The 20,377-nt window shown below is 37.3% G+C and overlaps 1 protein-coding gene across 3 annotated transcripts in view; it reads left to right on the forward strand.

Annotated features, from left to right (window-relative positions):
* The first annotated feature begins 253 nt into the window (after window positions 1–253).
* FANCM (DEAD/DEAH box RNA helicase family protein) overlaps window positions 254–20,377 on the forward strand; it is a 98,564-nt gene continuing 78,440 nt past the window's right edge. The window contains exons 1-5 of one of the 3 annotated variants that reach the window (XM_088943022.1): window positions 254–553; window positions 708–1,014; window positions 1,244–1,387; window positions 8,659–8,741; window positions 8,860–8,974. In XM_088943022.1, coding sequence (XP_088799148.1) covers window positions 518–553; window positions 708–1,014; window positions 1,244–1,387; window positions 8,659–8,741; window positions 8,860–8,974 — 685 coding nt within the window. In that variant the 5' untranslated portion in view covers window positions 254–517. Of the gene's footprint in view, window positions 554–707; window positions 1,015–1,243; window positions 1,388–8,658; window positions 8,742–8,859; window positions 8,975–20,377 lie in introns of those variants that run through there. The other 2 variants (XM_088943021.1, XM_088943023.1) reach the window with 2 other exon arrangements.

Here is a 20,377-nt window from a genome sequence, read left to right on the forward strand (position 1 = left end):
ATAGTTCAAGCCTTACAGAAGACAAGTGATCTGCCCTTGGCTTTTGTTAAAGACCAAAAACTTAGTTATGAACCTTTCAAATGTGAAGTTTTATTTTGTAAATCGAACTTATAATGTTCCTGCCGACATGGTGTCGCAAATGGCTAAATCGCATTCTCAACTTTTTCTTTGCGATGTATGACTATCTGTTGGGATATAAATGTTTCAGCTCTCTAATATAATACCTTTATCTTTCAAAAGAAAGTTATGTCTCAGGAGAACAGGCCCTAAGCCTTGAGGCAAAATTTGTATCCAACAATTCCGTTGGATCGGGTCGGAGTCAGGATGGGTCCGCTCAAGTTGCACCGTATCTAATTGGAGTCACAGTCCGTTTCAAATTTCCTCCATTTGGAGCAGAGAGTAAAAATCGCAAGGGCTTCCAAGCTTTGCCGCCAAATTTCCCCTGCAAGAGTCAAATAGTAGCTAATCAGCTAGTTTCTGAATCGTTCTTCAAATCTGTTGCAATTGCTAATTCTATATGGCGTCATCCATCCCTGACGATGACAATGACGATGTCCGTTTGGATAATCTTTCCCATCTCTCTCTCTCTCTCTCTCTCTCTCCAATTGTTTCAATTTTCCGGCATGTGCATTTGAAGAAAAGTACTGGATTACAAAATTTTCTTCTTCTGTAGGAAAACCCATTTTGCATTTGCTACTTTTTTGCAGCCTTTCGATTGGGAGGCAGCCGTTAAAGAGATAGATGTTGCTTGCCAAGGCGCAGCCACCTCGACTTCCCTCCCCGAGGATTCTGCCCATCCTGTCCGAGAAGGGACCGACGCTATCCATCGGAAATCCAAAAAACCCGGGGGTGCCCGGCAATCCATTCTAGATAGGTTTGTGGGGAAGGTTGATGGAAAGTTTGTTTTCGAGAATCGATCTATTAGCCGCAGGGTTGATGAGAACATTGGCGTTGATGATACAGTCTGCGATGTTAGCATTGATCTTGAGGCAGCTAAAACATGGATCTACCCAGGTTTAAGATGCCTCCTCCCTTCATTACAGTTACTGAATGTGCTTTTATTAATCTGTGTCAAATGGGCTTTTGCAATTTCTCATGATTGAAGTATGTACATTTTGATTTTAAATTCACGAGCTGATAAGTTGACCTTCTGGGCAATGTTATTTTTATTGGGATTTGTTGGTCAGAGTTTCTACAACTCTAAGGATAAATCTTTGTCTTATTCTTCTTTTTCTTTTGGCAGTTAATGTCCCTCTACGTGATTACCAGCTCTCAATTACTAAGACATCTCTTTTTTCCAACACACTGGTAGCATTACCAACAGGACTTGGGAAAACTCTCATTGCTGCTGTTGTAATGTATAACTACTTCAGATGGTTTCCCGAAGGTAAATCAGAACTTTTATTATTACATAAGGCTTTGTACCTTGAAATGAATGGGTTAAAAGGCAAACGTAAAGATCATTGGACACTTTTTCAAGAAAACTGATCAGTTTGTACATCTAATCTCTGAATTATAATGCTTACCTTAGGACTCTTTAGTGTTATCTTTTGGTATGAAATTTCTCGTAGATTAGTTTCTTTTACATCCCGATAGTCTCTCCTGTCATCATTTAATTTCCTTGGGTATATGTGATGTGATTATATGTCAAAGTTTCTCACAAAAAATATGTATGTTATACTGGAGAACCTAATTGTTAGTTTCATTGGAGTTAAATAATGCAGTAATCTGGTTAGGGGAGTTGGGCAAGAAATCTATGCGTTTATGCATCCCATACAACAGCTATGGCTAAACCAGAGATGATCTAATATGGCTCCCTATTTAAAGAAATGGCATTTAACTTAAACATTTTTAATCAACAGGAACACCCCTTTATGTGCATTTTTCCCTATCAAGGCTTCCTTCTCCGATTTTCCATAAGACGGATGAAGCAACTATTTCTTTCTTGAAATGGCATCTGAGGGAACTAAGGGCCTAACTCTTGACTTTTGTAATTGACTCTTTTGAGTTTGTGTCTGTGATGGTTAATGTAATGCAGTAGTGCTTCTTTCTGTAGCTTTCTTGTGAGGAATCAGTAAATAATGTACAATTTTGAAACTAGTAAATAATTGTAACATAAGATAGGAAATTGCTGATTTATAGATTGTTGTCAACTGTGACTCCAGGACCATTATCCAATGTTGGTCCTGGCTATTTGGGGTTGTGGTAAAATAAAGAGGAAGAGAAGAAGAAATGAAGAGGGAGAGAAGAAGAAATACTTCTGTACTGATAATGTGTTGAAAAAAACATGTTGAGCATACAACTTAAATAGAAAAAGATAGGAGAGACAAATTCCTAGGATCTCTCTCAAAACATGGATCTACCCACGTTTGTACCACCCAAACATGGATCTTTCCTAAATTTATTCAAATCTGTAATCAATCAAATCAAATCTGTAATCAATCAAATTTTCTAAATTTGCGGAAATCATATCTTTCTTAATTTTCCGCAAATCATATCTTGCCAACACTCCCCCTCAAGTTGGTGCAAAGATATCTATCATGCCCAACTTGCTAACTTGAAGTTCAAATGGCTGTCTCAACAAGCCCTTAGTCAAAACATCTGCAACTTGCTGTGTGGGTGGTACAAACAGAGTGCAAATTATTCCTTCTTCAAGTTTCTCCCTTATAAAGTGTCTGTCAACCTCAACATGTTTAGTCCTGTCATGTAGAACCGGATTATGAGCAATTCTGATAGCTGCCTTGTTATCACAATACAGTTTCATAGGAAAAATCACTGGTATCTTAAGATTTGCTAGCACCCTTTTTAGCTAAAGAACCTCACACATTCCTTGAGCTATTGATCTGAATTCAGCCTCAGCACTACTTCTAGCAACTACACTTTGCTTCTTGCTTCTCCAAGTAACGAAATTGCCCCAAAGAACTGTGCAGTACCCCGAAGTTGACCTTTTATCAGTGATCGAGCCTGCCCAATCCGCATCTGTATACATCTCAATCCCTCTCTTCTCATTTTTCTTGAAGAAGAGTTCTTTTCCTAGTGTGCCTTTTAGATACTTAAGAATTCGATACACAGCTTCAAGATGTTCTTCGTACGGGGAGTGCATAAATTGACTCACCACGCTTACAGTGAAGGCAATGTCGGGACGTGTATGTGACAAGTAAATCAATCTTCCTACCAGCCTTTGGTATCTACTTGCATCTACTGGAACCCTATCTTTAACTTCTCCGAGCATTGCCTTAACTTCTATCAGAGTATCTGAAGGTTTGCATCCACTCATTCCAGTTTCTTTCAAGAGGTCTAGAATATATTTTCGTTGCGAAACCACAATGCCCTTCTTTGATCTAGCCACATCCATTCCAAAAAAGTACCTTAGCTGGCCTAAGTCTTTAATCTTGAATTCCTTGGCTAAGCTCTGCTTTAGTCTGCTCATCTCTTCAATATCATCTCCAGTCAAGATTATGTCATCAACATAGACAATCATAACCGATACCTTTTCTTTGGTGGATCTTTTTGTGAAAAGAGTATGATCAGATTGTCCTTGACTATATCCTTGACTTTTAACGAACCTTGTGAATCTTTCAAACCAGGCTCTGGGAGACTGTTTAAGTCCATATAGAGACTTTTTTAGCTTGCATACCTTAGTTCCAAACTTCTTAGTGAAACCAGGTGGAGGCTCCATATATACTTATTCTTCCAAGTCTCCATTCAAGAAGGCATTCTTCACATCCAACTGATTCAGTGGTCAGTCAAGATTAGCTACAACAAATAAGAGTACTCGAACGGTATTTAGTTTCGCCACTGGAGAAAAGGTCTCAGAGTAGTCCACTCCATATGTCTGAGTAAAGCCTTTAGCTACTAGGCGAGCCTTGTATCTCTCCAAGGATCCATCTGAGTTGTACTTCAGAGTGAACACCCATTTACAACCAACAACTGTCTTTCCTTCCGAAAGATCCACTTTCTCCCAAGTAGCATTCTTTTCCAAAGCTCTCATCTCCTCAAAAACAACTTCTTTTCACTCAGGAACATTTAGAGCCTCTTGGATACTGTTAGGAATGGATACATTAGACACTTGTGAAATAAAGGTACAATCTGAAGGTGAAATATTTTTGTAAGATACAAAATTTGACAGGGGATGTTTTGTACAAGACCTAACACCTTTCCTAAGAGCAATGGGAAGATCAAGCTGACTGGAAGAATTAGAATTACCTGGAGGAATATTTTTAGGTATTTTTGGAGAATTATCATGAATTTCATGATCCACCCTCAGATCAGATTCTTGTTGATGCTGCGGAATAGTGCCTCTCCTTTTCAGTGCTAGATGTTCCCTTGAATATACAAGGCCTTTATACTGTTTCGCACGCATCTATGTTGTTTCAGCTTTTTCATTTTGAGATGGCATCACCGAAGGCTGCTCATTTTCAATATTTAATTCATTTGTTTCCACTACTTTTGTATTTTCTGCCTCACTTTCTTTCGGTGACTGGTTGTGAGGAACATCATTATGGACAAATTCAAACATTAAATCAGAACCATCTAAAAGACCATCTTCACTAGTATTGCTCTCCCCCTGAAGATGGGAGTGTCTGTAGTATGAGGTTCCTTCAAAGAATGTGACATCCATAGTCACAAACATCATTTTCAAAACTGGATCAAAGCATTCGTAACCTCTTTGATTAGTGGGATAGCCTACAAAAATACATTTATGTGCTTTTGGTTCAAGTTTTGACCGTTTAGGATCATGGTTATGAACAAAAGCCACACTTCCAAAAATTTTTAAGGGAATGTTTGTTACTAGCCGAGAATTTGGAAAACAATCAGTGAAAACTTGTATGGGTGTCCAAAATTCGTGTAGGCTGTCTGTTAATCAAATAAGTGGCTGTTAAAACAACTTCTCCCCAAAGATACTTAGGAACCTTAGTTTGAAAACTTAGGGCTCTAACAACTTCAAGGAGATGTTTGTTTTTCCTTTCAGCCACCCCATTTTGTTGAGGTCTATTATTACACGAACTTTGGTGTACAATTCCTTTCTCAGCAAAAAAATTCCCTAACACATTGTTAGAAAATTCCTTTCCATTATCACTTCGAAAAATTGTAATATGAGTCTGAAATTGTGTTTGAACTATGTTATAGAAAGTTTTAAACACAGTTTCAGCATCTGATTTCTCTTTTAAAAGGAAAACCCAAGTGATCCTAGTATGATCATCAATAAAAGTAATGAACCAACGCTTTCCAGAAAGAGTTGTTACTCTAGAAGGACCCCAAACATCATTGTGAATCATGGTAAATGGTTTTGATTTTTTATATGGTTGGGACGGAAAAACAACACGATGATGTTTTGCTAATTCACAAGATTCACACTTAAAACATGAATGATTTTTATTCATGAATAACTTGGGAAATAGATGCTTTAAATATTGAAAGCTAGGATGTCCTAATCGATAATGCCATAACAAAACTTCACTGTCACTAGAAACAGAGATAGAATTGAAACAAGCCTGTTGGTCTTGCCTTCCAAAGGTTGATCTTTTATTAAAGAGGTAGAGACCACCATCCAGTTTAGCACCCCTAATCATCTTCCCCGAGGTTAAATCCTGAAATTCACAACAAGAAGACCAAAAATTAACTCGACAATTATGATCAAGGGTTAGTTTGCTGACAAATATGAGATTGTATGATAGGTTAGGATAATGTAGAACATCTTTAAGGTTTAGAGAAGGAGTAATTGACACAGTTCCTTTCCCAACAACAGTAGCAAAGGAACCATCTGCAATTTTAACCTTTTGATTCCCTGCACAGGGTGTATATGAATTGAAGAATTGTGAAGTGCCGGTCATATGATCAATGGCGTCTGAATCTAATATCCAGGAACCATTAGATTTGGTACAAGCAATGGCTGTAGTGAAAAAATTACCTGACTGGGCTAGAGAGCAGGATGGGTTAGAATTTCTTAACGTTGAGATTGAAACATTTTATATAAGTGCTCTATTTGTTCCTTTGTGAAAGGAAGAGACTCTGAGGATGATTGCTGCCCTGGATCCGAATTGCTTACTTGAAGCGCGCGGACATCTCCCCCTGACTTGTTGTCACTGTTTGATTTTTTTCTTCCAACTTGGTGGTTTCCCGTGTAGCTTCCAGTAGGTTTCCCGAGTATGCCATGGCTTTTTACAATGATCACACCAAGGCCTTTGCTTTCCTCCTCGTTTATCTCTGTCTACGTCTGCACCTCGGGCCACAAGAGCGGACCCTTCATTCTCAGTTTTTGTTTCATTAACGTTCTTCAACATCACTTGCTACCGTGCTTCTTCTCTACGCACTTCTGAAAAAACTTCTCTTATAGTAGGCAAGGGCTTTCGCCCTAAGATACGTCCCCGACCCTCATCGAGTTCTTTATTCAAACTAGCCAAGAAGACAAAGACTCGTCCTCTTTCTGTCTTCTTTTTGTATCGAGCACTGTCACTCGAACTTTCCCATTCTTCTTCTTCAAATAGATCCAGCTCTTGCCAAACAACCATCATCTCATTATAATAAGCAGTTACTTAACGCTTACCTTGTTGCATCTTCCACATTCGGGTATTCAGTTCGAACAATTGTGAATGATTGTCTAGATCTGAATAGGTTTCCCTAACAACTTCCCACACATCACGAGCAGTTGGCAGGAACATGAATGGTTTTCCAATCACAGGATCCATAGAGTTGATCAACCAGGTGGTAACTATTGAATTTTCAGAACGCCACTGCCTGTACTTTAGATCATCAGTGGTTGGCGGTTTCACTTCGCCATTCAAATAGCTGAGTTTCCCCTTGCCGTCGATCACCAACCGCACGGATTGAGACCACTCAAGAAAATTCTTTCCATTCAATTTGTGAATGGTAATTTGAAGAGAATTCTCAGAAAGAGAGATGGCCATTGACTGAATACCTCCCTCTGAAGATGTCACATCATTGGTAGCATCTGAAGAGGCTGAACCAGAGCCAACCATCGCCTTAAAATTCATGATCGGACCCTAAAGCTCTGATACCATGTGGAAAAATAAAGAGGAGGAGAAGAAGAAATGAAGAGGGAGAGAATAAGAAATACTTCTGTATTGATAATGTGTTGAAAAAAACATGTTGAGCATACAACTTAAATAGAAAAAGATAGGAGAGACAAACTCCTAGGATCTCTCTCAATTAGGGATTGATTAAATCTTTCCCTTAATCCTAGGATATGACTTTCCTAATTTTATTCAAATCTAATCTTTCCTAAATTTATTCAAATCTGTAATCAATCAAATCTTTCTAAATTTGCAGCAAATCATATCTTTCTTAATTTGCCGCAAATCATATTTTGCTGACAGGGGTCTTAGGAGGGGTGGACTAGATATGGACCTGATGTTTGGCATTTTTTGTACCAAGTGGAGACTTTCAAACACCCACTATTCACTCTCGTGGGCTTTTCTGAATTTTTATGTACTTCTTGGATGGTAAGGGTATCTGGTCACTCTACAGAGTCTGGCCTAGTCATAGTTGAATTGCCTTTGAAGTTAAAGGCAGTCAATGACAAAGTTGTAATTTTCCTTTCTTTTATATTTTGCAGGAGTATGGTGGCCAACTCTAGAGTCCATTTATATGTGTTTTGAGTAGCAATATGGCTAATGAATTCTTGATGAAATTTTACTTATTGCTTCTATGGTGATGAGTGATTCCCTTAAATTGTAGAGTGATTCTATGACTGCAATTATGGGTTCTCTATCTTTCTCTGTCTTGATTTTTTGCCCAAGTTCTTTGATTTCAGCATTTATCAGCTATCAAAGACTTAGAAAAAACTCCGTAAGATGACTTCATTAGAGGGTTGATAATCCTTTTATCATTTCTTACAAACCTAGATTCTTTTTCTTTTGGATAATTAACAAACCTATAATTTTCCTTGAACTTGAAGTTTTCCTTTGTCTTTTTGTACCAAACCACCTCCGAGGCTCTGAATTCCTTTATATTAGTTCTTTCTACAAGTGTTTGTTGGTATAAACCTTTGAAATTTCACTCTACCAAACTTGGTTGCTTCTGAAATATTGTCATTTTAAACCTTCATAAAAAATTCCATTTTTAGCTCAGATCTTGAGTTTTCTATTTTTTCTTCACAACACTAGGAAGTATTTGTAATTCTCATCGATTTGACCCAAAAAGTCAGATATCCTTGTAACCCCAATCAAATCACTGTAATAGGCTTAGGGGCAATTTGATAATGGCTAAAGTGGTTGAACTAAGTTGTTCATTGCTTTGACTTTTAGCAAATAATTGAGTTATTCAGGAGATTGTTAGCTCCTTGATGGCTGAAGCTGAAGTTGGGTTGATCTGTCATTCAATTCAGCCACTTAGCTGTTGTCAAATGGATCTTTAGTTCATTGGAAACCTAAATTGAACTCTATACCACAGATACATACTTGTCCTATGTCAGTTGGATATCATCATATCACTTATCTTAAGATTTTGAAGGTGTTTTGATATTTATTTTGGTACTTCTGTAAATGGAAATATGTAAGCATTTTAAACCATGAATGGTGATTGCTAATTTGTTCATTATTTAGATAGCATTTTTATTTCTTATTACATTGGGTGGGATCTATTTATAAATATGGACTCATGAAACATTGGAATCTATGCTTGGAATTATCATGACAGGAAAAATAGTTTTTACTGCTCCGTCACGACCTCTAGTCTTGCAACAAATTGAAGCATGCCACAATATTGTGGGAATACCTCAAGTAAGCATATTTTTCCTGACTAGATTTAGATTTCTTAAGGATTCAAGTTAATCAGAGGAAAGATTATCTTGCCTCTCTTTTACATGTTTTGAGAATATTGGGATCAAACTGATTGCAGGAATGGACAATTGACATGACAGGTCTGATGAGCCCTTCAAGAAGATCATGTTTTTGGAAAACTAAGCGAGTTTTCTTTGTTACACCACAAGTGCTTGAAAAGGACATTCAATCTGGTGAGTCTCTAAATCTATTGTTTAGTTTTTTCTTTGTTTACGTTCAAGGAAATATGTTAAAGAGACAGAAGAGGGGGGGGGGGGATATATGATAGGAGAAAAGGACCCTGAACAAAAAATCTGTAAAAGGTCACCCTTCCCCAAGGGAAGAGGCTGCACATGATATACATTCTCTCAGAGGCTCTTTTCATCTTTATCTCTTTCTCCTTTCATTGTTTAGAAAAGCTTTCTTGTTGTTGATTGAAAAAAAGACCATAAAAAAGATACACATCCCTTAAGCATACAGAAAAACCTGAAACCTATTTGCCTGCATGTACTGTTTGTGGAATTTAGACTTAACTTTTGCATATCTTCTCTTATGTTTTCTAGTAACTCGGGCATGATAACCATAACATCAATTAATTCTAGTTTGAACAATATTATTGAAGATCTTGAAGATGGAAGTGGCCTTATCCTAAGCTTGCACAGGACAGATCAAAGACATACTTGGTTAGTTTTTGAACAATAAATCTATGACTTTTATATCAGAAACCAAGAGAAAACTTTGAAGCATTAGACTCCAGTTTTTTTGAAAAGTGTGTTAATGGATGTGGATGATGATGAGAAATGGCTGAATAGGGTTTCAAACAAAAGTTACATACTTGTATACATGTAGTCAAGGGGATGAGAATTCTTAGAAACCCTGCAGTAGGATAATTGTGACAATCGAAGGCAGAATTGGTGAAGGTGACTTGTTGTTATGTTATTTGTAGTGTTATTTGGTGGTTTCAAGAGACAATGGTGCAACGAAGACACCCATTTTGTAAATTGAGAGACCTAAGCTAGTATGCTTACAACTTGGCTTTCTCTCTTAAGTATAACTTGGTTCTTGGTTATGATGCGGAAAATGGAAACATTGGGGGGGGGGGAGGAAAGGGTGATGGATGGGGGACATGTGGAGGCTGAGGATGGGGGGAAAGGAGTAAATGAAGAGACATAAAATAGGGGAGGGAGATGTGCATGAGGCATATTCCTTTAGCACGCCTCATGAAAAAAGCATACGAGGCACACTCCTCTTGCACTTGGGGCGTATGCCTCAGGGTTTTAGTGCCCTTGGCATACGTCTCAAGGCGTTTTGTGGGATGCCTTGCTTGGAGGCACACCTCTAGGCGTATGCCTCCCACGCCTTTTAAAACATTGTTTATTGTTATTTACTAATAATAAACAAAAATATTTTAATTATTATTATTATTATTAAACATATTATTAAATATTATTACTTATTTTAATAAAACAATATTATTTATTATTTTATAATAATGATTATTTAATAAGTAATGTTTATTTATTTTTACTAAATAATAATAATATTACTACTATTGTTAAATAAATATTATTACTAATATTATTATTTCTATAAATAAGGAAATAATAATATTTATTACTTAATAATCAATATTTATAACAATACTGATTAATAATCAATATTATTATTATTATTAATAATTTTATTAAACCAATATTATGACTAAGTTCTATTTTAATTCAAATAAAAAATAGTATTATTTATTATTTAATAATAATAATATTTCATAATAATTTTTATTATTAAATAGTATTTTTTAATATTATAAAATAACATTTTATAGTAGTTAATAATTTTATTACATTAAATATTAGTATTATAGTATTTAATAATATGACTTAGATATTTCATAATAATATTTGTAGTTATTATTAAATAATATTTTTAATATAATATTTATTTAAATAATAATTATTATTTATGAAATAAATATTATTGTTATTTACTAAATAACATTATTTATTAATAATATTATTAAATAATTTTTATTAATAATTGTTATTATTTACATGAATAAGTAATAATAATATATTATTTGGTTAATAATAAATATTTAATAATATTAAAAATTATTAAATATTTTTTCAGAATAATATTTATTACTAAATAATGTTTTTTATTATTATAAAATAACAAATTATAATAGTTAATAGTTTTATTGCAGTAAATATTAGTATTATAGTATTTAATAATATGATTTAAATATTCCATAATAATATGTATTGTTATTATCAAATAATATTTTGAATACAATATTATTTAAATAATAAATAATTATTGTTATTTACTGAATAACATTATTTAGTAATAATAATAATATTGAATAAGTTGGTAAATGCTATTATTTATGTAAATAATAACAGTACTAATAATATTTAATTAATAATAAATATTTATTATTATTAAACATTTTTAATATTATGAAATGATATTTAATACATCAATTTAAAGAAATGTATTATTATTATTATTATTATTACTATTACTACTATTCTTATTCTTATTATCATTATTATTATTATTATTATTATTATTATTATTATTATTAAAATAGATGACAGTGATGAGGGCATTAATGTCATTTCATCACATCTGAAATGCATCTTATTCTGGTAAGACATGAGACTAGGTCTTACCAGTTCAGATATCTTTTATTGTTTTAAGGTGTTAGAAATAGATCGTAATCTCAAACACCACCTACCTCTGAAAACGACATCTGAAAAGTGTTATCTTTTTTTGATCATTGTGATAGAACAAGAAATGGAAGAAATTGATGTCTTTCAATTGAGAAAATAGTACATATATATATACAGCCTTGTAGATACTAGAAAAGGAAGAAAATCATACAGCCTTGCAGATACAAAAAAGGAAGAAAATCAAAGAAAGAATAATTCCCATAATCAAGCTATTCCTAATTGGGCTAATACTACATATTTACAGCCTATAATTTCGTAACACTTCCCCTCAAGATGGAGCATAGATGTCAATCATGCCCATTAAGTGAGGCCCATCAACATAAAATAGAAGATAAAATAAAGGATATCACATGAGAGGCTGTTAGGGCCCATTCGGCTCAGTCTCTTTACACTCCCCCTCAATCTGAGCATAAATGTCAATCATGCCCATCTTGCTTATATAGTGTGTCAATTTCCCCCTGGGAACTCCCTTGGTTAAGATATCAGCCAATTGCTCTTCTGATGTGATAAATGGTAAACAAACTTCTCCTGAAGAGACTCTTTCCCTTATGAAATGCCTATCAACCTCAATGTGCTTAGTTCTGTCATGCTGAACAGGATTATGTGCAATGTTGATAGCAGCTTGGTTGTCACAATAGAGCATCATTGGTTTCTCGTAGTCCACCCCCAATTCCTCTAGAAGGGATCGTAGCCATAGTAATTCTGACACATCATGAGCCATTGCCCTGTATTCTGCTTCAGCTGAGGATCTAGCAACTACTGACTGTTTCTTACTCCTCCAAGACACAATATTCCCAACAACCAGAGCACAATAACCAGAGGTGGACCTTCTTTCATCAATACATCTTGCCCAATCTGCATCAGTAAAGGCTTCCAGCTTCATGTGACCATGCTTAGAAAATAGAATACCTTTCCCTGGAGTACCTTTCAAGTAACATAGAACCCTTTCTGCAGCAGCTAGATGAGTATCTCTAAGAGAATGCATAAACTGACTGAGAACACTTACTGCACAGGAAATATCTGGCCGAGTCATGCAAAGGTATAACAACTTCCCAAACAGTCTCTGAAACACTCCCTTATTAGACAAAGGTGCACCATCTGTGGCAGAAAGCTTATGATTAGGATCAATGGGAGTGGAGATGGGTTTAGCTCCAAGTTTACCAATTTCAGCAAGAAGATCAAGGACATATTTGCGCTGAGATATGAATATACCATCCTTAGATCGAGCAACTTCAATGCCTAAGAAAAGCCGAAGATCTCCCAAATCTTTAATTTCAAATTCAGAGTTGAGAAATGCTTTTAGTTTATTGGCCTCTTCAATGTCATTACCCGTGACCACAATATCATCAACATAAACAATCAAGAAGGTCACCGGAGAGTCATTTCTCTTCAAGAACTGTGTATGATAAGATTGTGTTTGAATGTAGCCAAAGGAGACGAGCAGCCCGAAATCTCTCAAACCAAGCCCGAGGTGATTGTTTGAGACCGTAAAGGGATTTGTGTAGTTTACACACCTTGCCTTTCATTTCTTTCCCATACACTCCTGGATGTAGACATATAGACCTCTTCATGTAGTTCTCTATTCAAGAAGGCAATCTTAACATCAAACTGGTGTAGGGGCCAGTCAAAAGTAGCTGCTAGAGAAAGTAAAACCCTGACTGAAGTCATCTTAGCTACAAGAGCAAATGTCTCTAGATAGTCAATGCCATACATTTGGGTGTAATCTTTAGCAACCAATCGAGCCTTAAACCTCTCAACAGAACCATCAGAGTGATATTTAATAGTAAACACCCATTTACAACCCACTGGTTCCTTCCCTTCCGGCAAGTCCACAATATCCCAGGTATGATTCTTATGCAGTGCATCAAGTTCGGTCATCATAGCATCCCTCCATTCAGCTTGAGATAAAGCTTCCGGTATAGACCTCGGTATCACATGGGAAGAAACAGAGGCAAGAAAAGAGTAGTAGGAAGGGGAGAGAAGGCTGTAACATAAGTGTTTGGAGATACAATGGGTTGTACACTTCCGCTTGCCCTTGCGAAGAGCAATAGGAAGGTCAAGGTCTGGAACAGTTAGAGATGGGTCAGTAGAGGGCTGACCTATTTCCTTAGGAATGATGGGAGTGGAAAGATGCTCTTCTGAAGGAGTGGAAACAACTTGCACATGTTTGAATCTCTGCCTTTGGTACCACTTTTGGAGAGTAGGAGCAGAAATAGGAGGGGGAGCAGGGACATCAGGGGTAGGTCCAGTGGAAGAGGTGGACACCCCATGATCGGACTCACAAGGAATGGGAAGAGGAACAGTTGGAGACATAGCAAAGTACTCATCAGATTTCTCCCCCTCAGGAGGAATACTAAAGAAGGGAGTAAACTCTGCAAAAGTGACATCCCGAGATACAAAGCGGGTGCCACGGACTGGATCAAAACAGCAATGACCCTTCTATGTGGAAGCATATCCCAGAAACACGCACTTATGAGCCTTAGGTTCAAACTTGTGCCTTTGGTGACTAGGAATGTGCACATAGCAAGTACACCCAAACACACAGAGAGGAAGAGAAAAGAGATCCTCATCCAGGAAGAGAAGACTAAAAGGGGTTTTAATGCCAAGGACTCGGGAGGGCATACGGTTGATCAGAAAGGTAGCACTAAGAACATCTCCCCCAAACTTTATAGGAACATGGGATGCAAATAAGAGGGATCTGGCAACCTCAACCACATGGCTGTTCTTTCTTTCTGCCACCCCGTTTTGTTGTGGAGTGTAGGAACAAGAACTTTGATGAATGTAGAAGATCAAGACTGTAATAAGTCTTGAATCTTAATAGGTTTTAGCTTTACAAAACAGAAGAAAAGTGAGAGAAAGGAGAAGGAATAGAAGAGAAACAGGAGAACACAAGGGGTTGAAAGGAGGGACAGATTCTAGCAGATCTGCCGCCGCCACTCTCTTATTATTTATAGGTTATGTTCAGTACATAATGGAAAGGACACATCTGCCCTTAGTACTTACATGATAAATAAAGTAAATAAAAACTGAAATAAATAACAACTGAATTAACAAACTGACTCAAATTGACACTACTATAACTGAAACAAATAACTACACATGCTGTCCTACGAGCACAGTGGGGACCACTGATGTGGGGCCCACATCAGTGTTCTCTACAATGAATAACCTCAAAAGTTTCAAGATAGGTGGAGAGGGTTCTCTCAACATACTCCTTAGCATTGTTAGAGCGGAATATTTTGATACGGGCATTAAACTGGGTGAGGATGAGTTCATGAAAATTTTTCACAATAGCTGGTACTTCATCCCTGGATTTCATGAGATAAATCCAAGTGTAACGTGAATAATCGTCAATAAAAAGGATAAAGTATTTGTAACCCCCCATGGTTGGCATGTGATATGGCCCCCACACATTAGAGTGAACAATATGGAAAGGAGAAAATGATCTTTTATTGGTAATTGAATAGGAATGTCTACAATGCTTTGCCAGTTCACATGGTTCACAATGAAGATTCGATAAAGACACTTCTTTAAACATATTTGGGAACAGATGACTCAAAGTAGAAAAGGACAAGTGTGGTTCGAAAATGACATAATAAAATTTTGTTAACAGACTTCGACACGACCGACTCTAAGGCAACTCCATGAGGTGGTCCCGAAGCTTGATTTGGTGTGTCCAACAAGTATATTCCGTTTGCCTCATGGCCACTCCCAATCATCCTCTAAGACTGCAGGTCTTGAAAAATACAACGAGTGGGAAAGAGAGTTATGCTGCAATTCATAGACTTTGTTAAGCTACTAACAGATAAGAGGTTTGTGTTAAGGTTAGGGACATGAAGAACAGAAGATAAGAACAGGGTGTCAGAGGTCTTTATATCACCTTTACCAGAGATGGGGGCAAGGGACCCATCGGCAAGGGATATTTTCTCTTTCCCAGAGAGAAGGTGATATGAGCAAAATAGGTTAGATAGGCTGGTCATATGGTCTGATGCACCGGAATCAATAATCCAAGGGATTTTATGATTACCTGAAGCTGAAGCATGATTCACAGAAGCACGAGTACCTGAGTGAGCAAAAGCTGATGAAGATGATGTACTGTTGGAAGGGTGAGTTGAAGAAACCGTAGCTTTCAGGTGATTTAGGAGCCTCCAATACTTCTCAAAATCCAGCTTCATTGCAGCCAACTGCTAAGTAGTTGATTATTCTTCGCTTTCCTTACTTCTACCCTCAGGCACTTTAGCAGCATTAGCAGTCTTGGATTTTCCCATTTGACTTCCCTTCTTAGGGTTATTATTGTTCTTAAACCTATCAGGAAGAAGTTTAGGATGGAGATTGCAGCAGGTGTCCTTTGTATGCTGTGGTTTCTTGCAATATTCACACAACTTCTCTCTTTTCTCAGTAGGGCCCTTAGGTTTCATTCCCGCATATGCAAAATGTTCTGTAGATGGACTCTGCAACTGCACCTGCCGCCTACTCTCCTCAATACTTATCATGGCATATGTCTGTGAAAGAGTAACTCATCCCTGGCCAAAATGTTCTGTTTGATAATATCAAGCTCAAGGTTGAGTCCTGTGAGAAACTCAAACATCCTTTTTCTCTCCACTAGCTTTCTATACATTTCAGCATCCTTTTTACTCTCCCATACCACTGTCTCCATAACATCAATTTCCTGCCATAGGGACTTTAGTATAGAGTAGTAGATTGCCATATTCTTCTCCCTCTGTCTCAGGTTCTTCACATTACTTTTCAATTTGTATGTTCTGGCTACATTCAGTTTTTGTGAAGAGGTCTTAGTTACACTGTCCCATATCTCCTTAGCCGAAGACATCTAGAGATAGTGCTGGCTTATATGAGGTTGCATAGAGTTGACTTACCATCCTATAACAATATAGCTTTCTTGCATCCAGTTTTCAAATTCAGGGTTTGTCTTTTCGGGTTTCACCTTGTTGCCTGTGGATACTCGAGTTTTCCTCTACTACAAACATAAATTTTTATAGACTGTGCCCAAGCAAGATAGTTCGTCCCATCTAGCTTAATTGTGGTAACACCTTTCAAAACGGAATCTACTGGAGTAGGTCCAGAAGATGGCACCTGCTTGCACTCACTTCCGTATGTCTCCATTAATCAAACGAAAATCAAAGAACAGAAAATTTTGACTATGTAAACTTACTTGAAGTCAAACAAGAACTTGGGTGCTTGAAAAACTAGGGTTTTGCTCCGTCCAACAGATGGGAGGGTGAGAGAAGACACAAGACACCTTCCAAGCACAGAGCGCCACACCCAAGCTTCACCTTTCCTGGTAACTCGAAAATCTCTAGTCGGCTAGGGTTTTGGGCAGTAGCAAAACAACATCACTTCTTGGCAAAATCTGGCCAGAACTAAACTCTCCAAACCCTTCTACCAAATAGGCAAGTGATTCTCTATACTATAGAGAACCTATCTCTCCGTACACTCTCTTGATTTTAGAGTGTACCGGAACAAAGAAGAAGAAGAAAGAGGAACTGAACCCGCTCTCATACCAAGATGTGAATCAGTCCTCTAATATCAAGATTAAATTTAGTGATTAGCATAACAGAACATATTTGAATAACTGTATAAGAGAGGAAGATGGCGAAGAGAAGAGGTAAGAGAAGAAGTCGAAGTAATCACCCTTCTCTTCTAACCCTATTTTTTATTAATCTCTAAAAAATTGATGATGACAAGTATACCCTTAAGTGGGCAGTCAACTTGGCAGTTACATAAAGAAAATAAAATAAGAACAAATAACGGGCCCATTAAGTGAGGCCCATCAACATAAAATAGAAGATAAAATAAAGGATATCACATGAGAGGCTATTAGGGCCCATTCAGCGCAGTTTCTTTACAGTTACAAATATAAGAAACCCGAGCTCCATTAAGAGCTTTTGTAGAGATATCTTCTAACTGCTTTCTAGTCTTCACATATGCTGTAGAGATCAAGTTTTGTTGAATTTTCTCACGAACGAAATGACAGTCTATATCAATATGTTTAGTTCATTCATGAAAAACTGGATTCAAAGCAATATGAATCGCAACTTGATTATCGCACCATAGCTTCGTTGGAACTGAGACTTTAAGACCGACCTCAGTTAAGAGTTGAGAAACCCACATAATCTCACACAAAGCTTGTGCCATTGCTCTATACTCAGATTCTGCACTTGATCATGACACCACATTTTGCTTCTTACTCTTCCACGAAACCTAATTACCACCAACAAAAACACAATAGCCAATAGTGGACCTTCGATCATTCTAGGAACTTGCCCAGTCCGCATAAGAAAAACACTCAATATTACTGTGACCATGATTCCGATACAGTATCCCCCGTCCAGGAGCTCCTTTCAAGTAACACAAGATTTGTTCTAAGGCTACCCAATGATGCACTGTAGGAGAGGACATAAATTGACTTACAATACTAACTGAGTAAGCAATGTCAGGACGAGTCACTGTGAGATAGTTCAACTTTCCAACTAATCTTCTATATCATTCAGAATCATCAAAAGCATCTCCATTCTTTGTGAATTGCTGGTTAGGAAGCATTGGAGTACTGCATGGTTTCACTCCTAGTTTCCCAGTTTTTGTTAACAGGTCCAAAACATACTTCCTCTGAGCCAGGAAAATTCCTCTTTTACTCCTTGCCACCTCAATCCCCAAGAAGTATTTTAGGTGCCCCAAATCTTTAGTATTGAACTGGCTTTGCAAGAAGGATTTCAAGGATGAGATTCCCTTCATGTCACTCCCAGTGATAACAATATCATCTACATATACAACAAGTAGAATGATGCCAAATGTAGACTGCTTATAGAAAGTAGTATGGTCAGATTTGCTCTTCCTCATCCCAAAACTCTCTACTGCCTGACTGAATTTTCCAAACCAAGCTCGAGGACTCTGTTTTAGTCCATACAGCGATTTTCGAAGACGACAAACTTTCCCAGACTCCCCCTAAGCAACAAACCCAGGTGGTTGCTCCATATAAACCTCCTCCTGAAGAACTCCATGTAGGACAGCATTTTTAATATCAAGTTGGTGAAGTGGCCAATCATATATGGCTGCCAGAGAAATAAATAATCGAACTGAAGTCAATTTTGCCACAGGGGAGAAAGTATCAGATTAGTCCACTCCATATGTCTGTGCATAGCCTTTGGCCACCGGGCGAGGCTTTAGGCAAGCCACTTATCCATCAGAATTAAATTTTACTGCAAATACCCACTTGCATCCAACCGCTTTCTTACCAGCAGGTAAATCGACCAGATCTCAAGTACCATTCTCAGTCAAGGCATTCATTTCCTCAAGCATGGCATCATGCCACCCAGGGTGGGGTAAGGCCTGGTGAACAGATTTGGGAATCCCTACAGAATCAAGAGGCAACAAACGAACAAGAAGTAGAGGACAAACGATCATAGGTAACATAAGAGGAAATTGGATAAGTATACTGACGTTTACCTTTCCGAAGAGCAATAGGTAGATCAATACCACTGGGCATTGGATCCGATGACGAAGAAGAGACCGGTGCCGGACTTGTCACAGGAGGATTAGGTCGTCGAGAATAGACTTGAGTAATAGGTAGTTTTGGTTGAGAAGGTGGTGGTGGGGGTATTGGAACAACACTAGCGTCTGGACCGATGACGTGATACACTAGTAGATCATCATCCTCTTGTGGACACACAGGTGTAGATGGAGCGGTAAAGAAAGGAAGATGTTCATGGAATGTAACATCAGCTGGCACAAGATACCTGTTCAAGAGAGGAGAAAAACACCTGTACCCTTTTTGGAGACGAGAGTATCCCAGGAAGACACATTTTAATGACTTGGGTTTCAATTTGGAAACCTGCGGATGAACATCACGAACAAAACAAGAACATCCAAAGATATGGGGTTCAATAGGAAACACATATTTATTAGGAAACAAAATCTTATAAGGGATCTGATCATTTAGAACAGTGGGGGGCATGCGATTAATCAAAAAACACGCTGTAGAAATAGCATCAGCCCAAAACTGTTTAGGAACATGTGTTTGAAATAAAAGAGCCCTGGCAGTTTCAAGAAGATTTCTATTTTTTCTCTCAGCCACTCCATTTTGAGATGGAGTATCAACACAAGATGATTGATGGAGAATTCCATTCTGAGCCATGTAAGTCTGGAAGGAATCAGAGAAATATTCTTTGGCATTATCACTTTGCAATGTTTGTATAGACACATCAAACTGGGTTTTTATTTCAGTACAAAAGGTTTTAAAATGTGAAAGCAAATCAGAATGAGATTTCATTAAATAAAGCCAAGTCATACGAGAAAAATCATTCACAAAGTAACAAAATTTTGAAATCCAAACTTAGACATAATAGGACAAGGTCCCCAAACATCAGAATGTACTAACTCAAAAGCATGACTAGCCCTTCTATTAACTCGTGAAACAGATGATAGACGTTGATGTTTTGCAAACTGACAAGACTCACAATCTAAAGAAGATACATCATGAAACTGAGGACATAACTTCTTTAACAAAGGTAAAGATGGATGCCCCAACCGACAATGAGCTTCAAAAGGAGATAAAGTACTGGAACAGGCAATCGTCTGGGGTTTCTGGGTATCCAAAATGTACAGACCTCCTGATTCTCGTTCTTTACCAATAATCCTCTTCGTCATAAGATCCTGAAACAGACAATGATTAGGAAAGAATGAGATACAACAGTTAAGAGTACGAGTGAGTTTGTTAACAGATACCAAATTAAAAGAAAATTTTTGTAAACTCAATACGGATGACAAAGAAAGTGTTGGTGTGGGATTAATAGTGCCAGAACCAAGGACAGAAGAAATAGAACCATCTGCTAAGGTGACTGAAGAAGG

Source organism: Nelumbo lutea, chromosome 5, assembly GCF_056320005.1.
Source record: "Nelumbo lutea isolate HS-2025 chromosome 5, American lotus-T2T, whole genome shotgun sequence".
Lineage (NCBI taxonomy): Eukaryota > Viridiplantae > Streptophyta > Magnoliopsida > Proteales > Nelumbonaceae > Nelumbo > Nelumbo lutea.